This window comes from Hyperoodon ampullatus (assembly GCF_949752795.1).
Source record: "Hyperoodon ampullatus genome assembly, chromosome: X".
Classification (NCBI taxonomy): Eukaryota; Metazoa; Chordata; class Mammalia; order Artiodactyla; family Ziphiidae; genus Hyperoodon; species Hyperoodon ampullatus.
This window is the reverse complement of record NC_136913.1, coordinates 44048400-44060731: the sequence shown is the minus strand read 5'-3', so window position 1 is coordinate 44060731 and position 12332 is coordinate 44048400. Positions and strand designations below refer to the sequence as shown.

The window sequence follows — 12332 nt, the reverse complement described above, 5'->3', positions numbered from 1 at the left end:
GGCCACAGATCTGTCCATCAGTCAGCCTGAAATTCCCTCAGGGTAGATCTCCTTTACACATCACCAGACAGTGTAACATCCAGACAGCCCCTCGGGCTGGGTGTGATTCCTAGCAAGTCAGCCATTTGCAACGTCCCGCCACCGAGGCAGGCAGCAACAGCGTGGATCATCAGTCAGCCAGCCTGTAAGTCCCTCAGGAGGCTGCCCATCTTTTGCACCATCAGGTCACCAGCCCCAGCCTGTCCCAGGCGGGCTGTAATTCAGTTCGATTTTCAGTAGCTCACAGTGTCAGGAAACTGCACTGTCATTTCCTCAAATTGCCCCTCTCCCTGTCAGTCCATGAGTTATGTAGTCAACCAAACGGTTATACAGTTAACCAAACGGTTATTCTGTGCCTGCCAGGCCAGCTGTGCACCGGTTGGAGAAATGGCTGGTCAGGCTGAGGTTCCATTAGTCCCTGCTTGCTGTGAGTGGAACAGTTAACAGTGAAGTCCCACCATAGATTCCCCTTCCCTCCCTTATTCCTTCTAGAACAGAGTCTGATGCTGGTCCTCACATGCCCCCAGTCTCCCCCCGCAGGCAGGACCCTCCCAATCCCAGGAGTCCAGAAGGCTTGTCCAACCCACGAAAGTGGTTTAAGGCATGACCTCTTTCTGCCTGAATCTGGGGGAAAATGTAGAGGTTTATGGGTGTTGGGAAGCATCCCTTGGTCTTCCCCAAACAGTACAGTGTAGTGGGTAAAGGCTTGGATTCTAGAGCCCAAGTACCTAGGTTCAATCCCAGGTCCACCATTTACTAAAGTGTGTGACCTTAGGCAGTTTCTGCGTCTGTAAAACCTCGGATGAATGACCTTGGGTGGGCATCTCCTGCTCATCTAGAAAATGAATCTTTCTGGGGCTTCCCTGGTGGCACAGTGGTTAAGAATACACCTGCAAATGCAGAGGACACAGGTTCGAGCCCTGGTCCAGGAAGATACCACATGCCACGGAGCAACTAAACCCATGCTCCACAACTACTGAGCCTGCACTCTGGAGCCCACGAGCCACAACTACTGAGCCCACGTGCCACAACTACTGAGCCTGCACTCTGGAGCCCACGAGCCACAACTACTGAGCCCACGTGCCACAACTACTGAAGCCCACGTGCCTAGAGCCTGTGCTCCGCAACAAGAGAAGCCACTGCAATGAGAAGCCTGTGCACCGCAACGAAGAGTAGGCCCTGCTCGCCGAAACTAGAGAAAGCCCGCGCACAACAACAAAGACCCAACCCAGCCAAAAATAAAATAAATACAATAAGCAAATTTATAAAAAAAAAAGAAAATGAATCTTTCTGGACTAGCACCTTTTCAAGAGACTTCAAAGTAAGAGGCTACCCTGTTATTATTGTGTCCTACTCCCAGCCACTCGTCTGTTCATTCAGAATTAATTTAGTACCTGTGTATACTGCATCTCCCAGTGTGAGGCCAATACAAGGTTTTATCCATTCCAAGCTGCACAAGTTTGACCTGCTTTTAATGTAAACCTCATATGGACTGTACCACACATACAGAAAAGCACATAGACCATGGGTGACCCATGTCATGAGTTTCACAAGCAAACATACATGTGGAGCCAGAATGCAGGTTAAGGAACAACATCACCAGCCAGGGCTCCAGAAGCATTTAATTTTTTAACATCTCTGAAATCAGGCTGTGTCTCACAAGCGCTGATGGGTCATAATTTAATTGGCAGTACTTTTTTGTCTTTCTTAGCGATACATAGAATAACGATGCATTTTGTAATCAGTGGTGACTCAGGATCAGGGACATCCAGTAATAACAATAGTAACAATAGCAGTAGCAGCATCTGATGCTTATAGATGCCTACAAGGAGCCAGGAACTTTGCAGACACCATCTACTTTAATTTTTATCTTCATTTTTATCTTCATTTTAAAGACTGAGGAAACTGATTTCCAGGAAGGTCAAGCAACTCACCCACAGTCAACTCTTTTACCACAGGTCTGTGCTTGTTCTAGCCTGTGCTCCTGGGGCTTCAGAGGTTGTGTGATGTAAGGTCTTTTCCAGGACAAAGCCTGCCCAAGGGGTTACAGAACTCTGGGTTTGGCAGGGGGAGGTGGGGGAGAAGTGATATGATAGGCCCTTCCTAGACTCAGTGCTTGCCACGGGAACCGACCAGGGTTGGGTGGGGAGTGGAATAGGGGATGAATAATAATGAAAGAATTAAAGGGAACCTGAGGCTCCCCCCTTCTCCAGCTTCCACGGCTGCGGGAGAATTCTTAAGGGGCAAAGCCAGCTCCACTCCCCACACCTCCGCCCTCCCCTAACCCCTCAAGCTGCCCTTGGATGGTTCAGAAATTCTTCCACTGGTCTTGCAGATGGAAGAAGTCTGCCCTCTTTGAATTCCCCCTCACCTTTGTCTTCCTCTCCCCTTTCTTATTCCTCTAAAGGAATAAGATCTAAGGAAACCTGAGATTTTGAATCCACCACGTTTCAGAAATGGGAAGGAGTAGGCACCTCTATTCTAGGCTTTGATGTACAAGAGTCTCTAATTACTCCTTTGGAAACAGCTTTAAACACCACGGACAGTTTTGAGTTGTGCCTTTTTTTTTTTTTCCTGGAGAGAAAGTTCTAGAGGAGGAGGGTGACCCAGTGGGATCCCAGTTGGAAAAGTTTACATATTTTTGCCCCCATTGTATAGATGAGGAAACTGAGGCTCAGAGGTGAGGCATCTTGCCCGGGTTCTAGAGCAGATCTATCTGATTATTAAGTCATTGCTTCTTCCATTGCCATTGGCCAGGACTTGGTTTGCCCTGGGAACTGGGCAGAACCAAATTTGAAAATTGAGAGGGAGATCCTGCCCATCAGGATCGTAGTGTGTGAGTTGTGTGCATGGAGAGTGGGGAAGTCTGACCATCGAGTACTCTCTTGACCTAATATTATGTTGATTGAACGTTTTTTTTTAAAAAAATAAGTGAATGAACAAATAACTCTCTCACTCATTCACCGCACTCAGCCTCACACCAAGCTTTTTCCCACCTCAGGGCCTTCGCACTGGCTGTTGCCTCTGCTTGGAATGCCCTTCTCCCCAAATATTCACATGGTTGATTCCTCTCTCTTTAGATCCAGAATAACGGTCACCTCCTCCAAGTGGCTTTCCTTGAACATTCCATCTTGATGTCACTTCCCCTCAGCACATCATAGCACTTATCATGATCTATAACTATCTTTTTTTTAGATTAATTAATTAATTAATTTTATTTTTTGGCTGTGTTGGGTCTTTGTTGCTGCACGCAGGCTTTCTCTTGTTGCGGTGAGTGGGGGCTACTCTTCGTTGCCGTGCGCAGACTTCTCATTGCGGTGGCTTCTCTTGTTGAGGAGCACGGGCTCTAGGTGCGCAGGCTTCAGTAGTTGTGGCATGCAGGCTCAGTAGTTGTGGCTCGTGGGCTCTAGAGTGCAGGCCCAGTAGTTGTGGCGCACGGGCTTAGTTGCTCCGCGGCATGTGGGATCTTCCCGGACCAGGGCTCGAACCTGTGTCCCCTGCATTGGCCGGCGGATTCTTAACCACTGCGCCACCAGGGAAGTCCTATAACTATCTTTTGTTTCGATTTAATTCCTTGTTTCTTGTGTGTCTTCTGCCCTAGAATGTTGACCTCACAAGACCAATAATTTTTGTTGTTTTTTTCCCACTGCCTTATCCCTAGCCCCTAAAGTAGTGCCTGGCAATAAATACTTGTGGAAAGAAAGAAGGGTAGAAGGAAACAAAGAAGTACAGGCTAAATGACTGAGGGAACAAATGAATGAATGAATGTATACCTATAAGGTTAAATAAATGAAATGGGAATAAAAGGGACTTTGGGGAAAAAGGACCCCAAATTCCCACATTTGGAATATAAAGGAAGTAAGATTTAAAGAAACAAAAAGACCGTTATTTTATTTTTGTTTAAAAATCCTTGAGTGAGGAGAACTGAGAAATTTTGTATAAAAAGGTCCCCTGCTATTGCTAGGGTGAGTGTCGGTGGGGGAAGTCAGAGATAACAGCATTGAAGGGGTGGGTGGGGAAGAAATGGGGCTTAGGGGCCTGGAAGCTGAGAGTGGAGGGTGGCAAGCAGGGCTGCCAGGGGAGTGAGCACAGAACAGTGGGGGTGGTGGTGACTCAGTCGTCCCATTCATCCTCCTCATCGTCATCGCCAGCCTGGTCCTCCCCTTCGTCTAGAGGGAGAGAGAAAGAGTGGAACTCAGGATGGGCAGGAGGGTTCAGAAGCCCTGGGGAGGGGGTTACTAGGGCCTGGGAGGTTGGGACTCAGGACCCTGGGGGACTGAGATCTCATGCTTGGAAATTAGATCTGGGCCCTGTGTGTTGGATGAAGAAGGGGTTCCCTCAGAGGAGGGAGATTTAGGGGCAAGGTAGGGACTATAGCTGGGGTCTGGGTTCTAGTTGGAGTCGAGGTTAATATTATTGTCAAAAATGTGTGGTTAGTTGGGATATTATTGTCACACAAAGGGTTAATTTTAACAGACTTATCACTTAATGGGGTGGATTTAAATATTAGCAAAGGTGGAGGAAATTACAATATTATTGTTTCATAATGGGTTAAGGTTAACATTGTTGACACGGAATGGGGTTAATGATGATGTCATGGTCAAAAGACGAGGTTCATTATGATATTGTCATGTAATGGATTCATGTTTATCTTGTGAACAGACTCTGGGGTTGATGTTAGTATTATTGTCAAAGTTGGAGTTAATTATATTACTGTCACATAATAGGTTGAGGTTAATATTATCCTCATATAATTGTCATATAATGACAATATTGTTGACCCATGAAGGGATTAATGTCAACGTTATTGTAAAAGATTGGGTTAGTTATAATATTATCACATAATGTGTTAAGGTTAATCTGTTGACACATGGAGTTAGAGTCAATATGATGGTCAAAGATGGGGTTCCTTATAATATTCTCATCACATAGCGGGCTAATGTTAATACTATTGAACATATGGGATTAATGTTAATACTATTGTCAAAGATAGAGTTAATCATATTACTATTACATAATGACAGTTAACGCTGTAGAAAAAGAGACCGATAAAAGATTCGTGTTCATGCTCTCATCAACATATGGGCTAATGTTACTATTGATGGTGGCTGTTAGGGGTGTTTTTAGGCTGACACTAGCTGGGAACCAGGGTCGGGGTCCCGGCAGGATGGGCTCCAAATGGCAGGCTTGCAGGGGAGTGGGGGCTCTCACCCGAGGAGTGGATGGCTCTGCTTCTCTTCTGCATCACGTTCATCAGGGCCCCCACCAGCCCCTCGGAGCTCTGAGGTGGCGGTTGCAGCGCTGAGCTCTCTGGGGCTCCAGGGGTCTGCAGCAAGCAGGGTCCAGCACACAGGGCTCAGGGCCTGTGAGAGGAGGGCTTCTCCCCGCCCCTCATCATCCTTTCTCCTCCCACACACTCCAGTCTCCCCACCAACCTCCCAACCCTATCACTCAACCCCCAAATCCTGGGACCCCCATCAGTCTCGGCCCTAGCCCCTTAATATCCTGACTCGTGCAGCACACCCCAGAGTCCCAGTCCCCCAGTCCTCCATCACGCCGGCCCTCACCTTGTTCAGCTGAATTCCCTGCCGGATTTGATCCAAAAGCGCCCCCCGACCCCCACCAGGGGCCTGGCCCCCCACGAGCCCCAGAGAAGGAGGGGGTGGGGGAGCGATCGGTCCGACCCCAGAGCTGGGTGGTGGCGGTGGTGGCGGCGGTGGCGGAGGCAGGGGCGGTCCCCCAGCTCCAGGGGGGGGAGGGGGCGGTGGTACAGAGCGTCCAGTGGCTGGAGGGGGTGGTGGCGGAGGGCCCCCTCGGCCCGGGGGTGGGGGTCCCCGGGGAGTTGGCGGGGGAGGAGGACCTCCGGAAGGTACAGGGGGTAGTGGGCCAGAGCGACCCTTGTTACTCCCCACAGCTGGGGGCCGGGGGGGCTGGTTCCCTCCTCGGGATGGCGGTGGGGGCGGCGGAAGCGGCTCTGAGGGGGAAAGATAACACAGAGCTATTATTATAGTTTTCTTCAGAGCCTCAGTTTTGCTCATTTATAAAATGGGTACCCTAACCGACCAACTCCCAATTCGAGCGGTATAGGGGTTTCCATGAGGACTGAGTGCCTGCAATGTATCTCTTAGAGATCAGCTACCAGGGTTGGAGAAGAAGGGGGTGTCCAGAAAGAGGGGGGCTCACCCTGGCGCCTCATCTCCTTCCGCACAGCCTCCAGCCCTCCCTGGTTCTCAATGAAGTCATAGATAAATTTGGAGGTCTCCGCATCAGTGAGCTGGGCCTCACTGATTCCCGCCCTGGAGAACAGGCTCCGCAGATCTGGGTCCAGATTGTTCACCTGCCCAGGAGGAAAAAGGCCGGGGCAGGGGTGTGGGAATAAGGTGGGGAGGGAAGGGGCACAGATTATCATGGGGTCCACCCCAGAGAGGGATCTAAGAGGGGTGTGGGAAGGGTGGGGTCTGGGGGGTAGGTCTGGAGCAGTGGGCTATGGAAAGGTAGGTGGGAGTTGAGTGGGGTCCAGGGGACTTTGGAGTTACTCACGTCAAATCCATTCTGGGGGTCCCACCCCACGTGGCTGACATGTCTGGGGGAGGTGAGGAGACCCCAGTGAAGCCCCACGGCCCTTCCTTCCCTCTCTTCCTAGTGAAGCCCTCTTGCCCTCTCCTGCCCAGAGGGACTCTGAGGGGCCAGAATTAATGAATGAGTCTTAAGTGAATGAAGGAGTGAGAGCAGTAGTTATGGAACTAGAAGGGGTCCATAGTTTGTGGTACCCATCTGTCCGCCCAGCCCTCTTTCCACCATCCATCCACCCACCTATTTGCCCACGTAGCCATTCATATTCACCTGTCGGACCATTGATCTATATACATTTGTCTCCCCATTCATCTGTCCACACACGTCTATTTACCCATTTGTCCACCAATCTGTCCTAACCCACACTTGTCCATCCACCCATCCATCTACCCATGTGCCCATCTTTCTATCCATTCACTCACTTGACTACCCATTCAACCACACACTTCTGTCCATTTACCCATTGAACTGTCCATTCATCCACATATCTGGCCACCTATCCATCCCCATCCACCTTGTCTGTGAACAAATCAGCCTATATACCCATCAGACCACATACTCATCCACTCACCCATCCATCTACCTACCCACTTCCCATTTACCCATCCATCCATTCTCCAACCCACCCATTCATTCATTCATCCAACTATCCATCTACCCACCCATTCACTCACTCACCAGCCCACCCAGGGTGGGACTAGGGTGGGACTAGCTTGAGGTGAGTGAGGAGCAAAATTTCAGGAGGCACTCACTCTCTGAGTCATGAATCGTAGTTGCATGGCCCAGAGACTGACTGCCTCTGTAAAAGTTGGGAACCTTGGTGCCTTTGGTGCCTCTCCCTAGTCCCCGGCTTTGAACCCACCCACCTACCCATCCACTCGTCTACCTACTCCCCCACCCACCCATCCATTTTCCCATCCTTCCATCCACTCAACTCTCCTCCTATCCACCTGCCCATCTGCTCCCCCACCCCCAGGATCCGTGGGCCCACTGGGGAGAGGTTCTCACTTGAATCCACTGGGTGCACCAATATCAGCCTTGCTGATCTTTTTCTTCCCTGAGCGTTTCTTATCACCTGGACCAGGCCCAGGTGCAGGGAGCCCACGGTATCGTGAATTCGTGATGTCTGGGTTCTGGATGTCCACTGTCACCAGCCCCAGGGACAGTGAGCCAGCTGCTGGGCCTGTGGAGAAAAATGGGTGACTGGGCCACTGACCCACTTACTTACCAACCAGAGCATAGGAGCAAGAGACAGGAAGATGGTTGAGGGAATCTGTGTGTTTGATGGTCATGGAGGGAGTGGGTGAGGGGTCCAGATAGGGTTTATGGAGAAGTGGGTGGGTGGGTGCCACAAACCATCCATACATTCACTGATTCATTTATTTATTTATTTACTCATGCTTATTACTTAAGTACTGACTCATTTATTCACTGGCTCATCGACTAATTTGTTAAATTATTTGTTCACTCATTCAATAGTTACTTTCTTCACCGATTGAAATGTTATGTCACTTATTCATTTATTCACTGCCGAATTCATTCAATCACTCATTCATTAATTAATTTACTCAATCATCCATCCATCTATTCATCCATTTATCCACATACCCACTCGCCTATACATCTCTACACCCACTTATACATCTATCTATATTTTCATCCCTCCATCAATTCATGTCCCCGTTCAACCATCGTTCCACCACCAATCCATCCACCCACACACTCACCCACTTGTCGCTGCACCCACTCACCTACTCATCCATCCACCCACTCCCCACCTGTGTATCCATTCACCACCACCCCCACCTGCCCATGTAGAGACACAGGGAAGAACAGCACTCACCCCCTTGGTCTCCACCTGGGTGTGGGGGCAGGGGTGGGAGCCCTCCTCTTCTCTCTGGGAAGACGGAATGGGTAGAGAGCTATCGCAACCGTGCCACAGGTTCCTGGGCTAGCCCCTTCTTACTCTTCCTTGCACTAGAGGACTCACCTTCATTGGCTGGCACTGGTGGAGGGGGAAGCTGGCGCCTGTCTGTGGAGAGACAGGTGAACTGGGAACCAGAACCATGAGAGGGGCTTTTCCAGCTCCCCACTCTTGCACTCACTTCTGCTCAACCTCTTTTCCTCCCCCAAGGCCTCCTCACCTCCACTTTGCCTCTGATTTCGTTTTTGTATCTTCTCCTGCACCAGGGTCCGGAAGGCCTGGGCCTCACCCTCGTCTGCGAAGTTCAGCCCCGCTTGGCAGTCCTGCACGTGTGTGGGGGTGGGGGGTCAGTGCCCCCCACACCTTTCCCATCTCCTCCCTGCACCCCAACAGAGGGCCAGGGGTTAGGTGGTCACTTACATCTCCAGCGAAGGTGTGGAAAAAGGGGGTGGGAGTGGAGTAGACCAGCTGTGAGTACAGCTCCTGTTCCCAGAGCAGCCGGCCAGCCTGGAGAAGTGGGGAACACACTGGCACTGAGGCGTGCCCTGGGTGGCAGGCCTCTGTTTTCTGGACAGGGAACATGGTATATAAACTTGGGGCCCCGGGATCTGATTTGGAGATTTCCAGCTCTGCATCAGAGAGTTGGGGGTCTAGGTGTCAGATGTGGAGGGTTGGGGTACAGTATGGGAATCAGACACTTCAGTGAGAGATTTGGATTTGGGGTCCAGGGCCCTAGATGTGGAACTTGGGGGCTTGAATTTGAGGATTTTGGACTCTAGTCCTAGGAAACCGAGTCCATTCGTAGAATCATCCCAAATCCCCCCTTTTATGGGGGCCTTCATTTGGGCAGGTAGGGCTCCAGTATTAGGAGTTGGGGTTCAGATTTGAGGTTCAGACATATAGACTTGGGAGGTTTTTTTGGAGGCGGGTTCAGCCAACGTATGTGCAATTTGAGGTTTGTAGAGCAGAGTTATGGCTTAGGGGTTTGGTCAATATTTTATGGCCCTGGGATCTTGATGTGGTCCTACTGGATCTACCTTTATGGTTTAGAAGGATGAATTTGGGGTTTATGCTTAGAGAGTTTAGGTTGAGGATTTGTGGAACAGATTTATGACTTAGGAGCTAGGCAAAATTCTGGAGTTCAGGAGTTTTGATGGGCGATTTCTGAGACCCAAAATGTTGAGTTTCGAACAGATTGGAGGTTCAGGTAAAAATACAGTACTCATTTTTTTTGGAGTTTGTGGAACAGATCAGACTTAGGAGGTATACTGATATTGGGGGTTATAGATCTTGACGAAGACTCTGGGGTCAGTCATCGCGGACTTAGAAAGACAAACCAGGGGTTGACATTTGGATGACGTCTTTGATTCTGGGGCTCAGGGGTTCATTGATCTGCCTGAGGGCTCAGGGCTATGGACACAGCTCTGGGTTTGTGGGTTGAAAACTGGGTTGTCTGTCCAGTGGGGGGCGGGGGTCACCTGAAGGCCATAAAGGCGAATGAAGTAAGACTTCTGGGGGTTATCCTTCACGAAGCACACAGCCCCACAATGCTCCTTGGTCCAGTGCTCAGCTCCACGGGGCAGCGCCAGGTACAGCTGAACAACCGCGGTGGCCAGCGTCTGGGAGGGGAGAGCAGGACTCAGTGGAATCTGGTCAGGGGCAGCCAGAGGGTCTGGGAACCAGACCTGGTCCTTCCTTGCCCATGGCTGTCATGGCTCTGAAGGAAGAACTGCAGCCAGAGGGAAACTGAATGGACATCGAGATCTTCCTGAGATTGGTGAATGGGGGTAAGTGGATTCTAGGAGAGATGATGGACAGGAAGAGGAGGAGGGGAAGAAAGAGAAAGAGAGGAGGATGGGGAAGATGAGGAGAGAGGAAGGAGGGGAAAGGAGGAGAGGGGGAGGATGGGGAAGATGAGGAGGCGGAAGAGGAGGAGGAGAGGAAGAAGAGGAAAGGGAGACAGGGAGGGCCAGGAGATCCCAGGCTCACCCAGCATTTCCGTCCGAGCATCTCAAAGAGTCGCTGGTTCTCATGGTCCTGGAGGAGGGTGGAGGGTATGTTCTGCTGAACCCCGGGTCCTCCACGGCTCCCAGGCCTGCCTCCCGAAGGGCCCCCACTCATGGTGCCTCCTGCCCTTGTCCTCTCCGGCTAGGCTCTGAGTGCAGGGTAAGAAGAGGAACTTTCGCAGTGAGCAGGGGAACAGGAAGTGCAAAAAACCACAAGGGAAACAAGTCCTCCAGGGGCCCCTCGATGGGCCTGGCCTCCTCCTCCTCCCTTAGACTGGGGCCCTCCTCCATTTGACTGGTTAGACCCATGTTTTGGACCAGCTCATGTCCTCCTCCTTTTTTCTTACTCTCTGGGGCCCATCTCCCTCTAACTCGCTCAGGCCCTCCTCCCCCTGGTTGGCTGGCAGCAAGAGCTAGGCCACTGCAGCACTTCTGCAGTGTGGCGGGGAGCAGTCATGGGCTGGGCAGCCTCCTTCCTCCCCAAAGCATCTAGTTAGTCTGGGCCCGAGGTCCAAGGCCCCTAGCGCTGAAGGGTTGCTGCGCTAAACCTTTTCCTTTAATTACACAGCGAGCGCCTGGGATCCCACCCCTCTCCTGAGACCCCAACAACTTGCTCACACCCAGCTCAACTTCCCCATCCCTACCCCTGCCTCCCTGCAGCTCGCAAACTACTACTACTTGCTGCTTATCATCCCTTTTTTGTAAGAAATGGATTTTATAGCATATATAAATGCCTAAACAACATTTTGTTTAGTTGCTGTTGCCTTTGAACTTTTGAAAGTATGTGATATTTGGAGACTTGTCTTTCCCCCCGCTCAACGTTCTATTTTTTTTAACATGAAACTTCATTCAATATTTTTAATGTATTTTATTTTATTTTATTATTTTTTAATTTTTTTGCGGTACACGGGCCTCTCACTGTTGTGGCCTCTCCCGTTGCGGAGCACAGGCTCTGGACGTGCAGGCTCAGTGGCCATGGCTCATGGGCCCAGCCACTCCACGGCATGTGGGATCTTCCTGGAGCGGGGCACGAACCTGTGTCCCCTGCATCAGCAGGCGGACTCTCAACCACTGCGCCACCAGGGAAGCTCTCAACATTCTATTTTTATCTAACAAACATTCATGTAGCACTGAACGTGTGTGCCAGGCACTGTTCTGAAATATTGACTCATTGAAATCCTCACATCAGCCCGGGGGACACACACAATTTTTACAGTGCCCATTTGATGGAGGGAAACTGAGGCACAGAGTGGTTAAATGATTTCCCCAGTAGCTCCTAGCTAGCAAGTGGTAGAGCCCAGATTGCATGCCAGGCAGGTTGGGTACAAAGTGTGCACTTTTCATCAGGATGCTCCACGCCTGCTCTGTTACTAAGATTCATATTTGCCTGTTACTGCTATATAGTATTCTATTGTGTTACTGTACAATTTGTTCATATTCTCCTGTTAACAGACATCTGAGCTGTTTCTGGCTTTTGTGGTTGGCAGTAAGGCTGCTGTGTTCCCTCCTGTATGCATCTCCTGGTCCACGTAGGCATGCACACTCAGGAGGGGAATTGGGGCATTGTAGGGTTTGCATAGCTCTAACTTTGACAGACTGTTTCCCCAATTGAATGCCAGCTCAGTCCCCACTCTTCCCTGGGCCTGTTGCCTGTTCGGAGACGTGAAGCTCTCAGGTACACATACAGCAGCTTGGGGGAGCTGAGCATGTCTGGGGTGTGCCTGGCATTCCCAGGTACCTGAAGGGAAACAGCACATCTCAAGGCAGGACCCACAGTCCTACCTGGAAAC

General features: G+C 50.6%; 1 protein-coding gene across 1 annotated transcript; it reads right to left on the bottom strand.

Annotated features, from left to right (window-relative positions):
• Positions 1 to 4152: 4152 nt before the first annotated feature.
• WAS (WASP actin nucleation promoting factor) lies at positions 4153 to 10657 on the bottom strand (the record flags this gene model as incomplete). Its single annotated transcript, XM_079727739.1, has 12 exons — positions 4153 to 4208; positions 5251 to 5365; positions 5607 to 6013; positions 6223 to 6376; positions 6580 to 6622; positions 7621 to 7795; positions 8456 to 8509; positions 8603 to 8644; positions 8757 to 8859; positions 8957 to 9043; positions 10015 to 10155; positions 10526 to 10657. The coding sequence occupies 12 exons, from the start codon at positions 10655 to 10657 to the stop codon at positions 4153 to 4155; spliced, it is 1509 nt and encodes a 502-aa protein (XP_079583865.1).
• Between the last annotated feature and the right edge of the window lie 1675 nt (positions 10658 to 12332).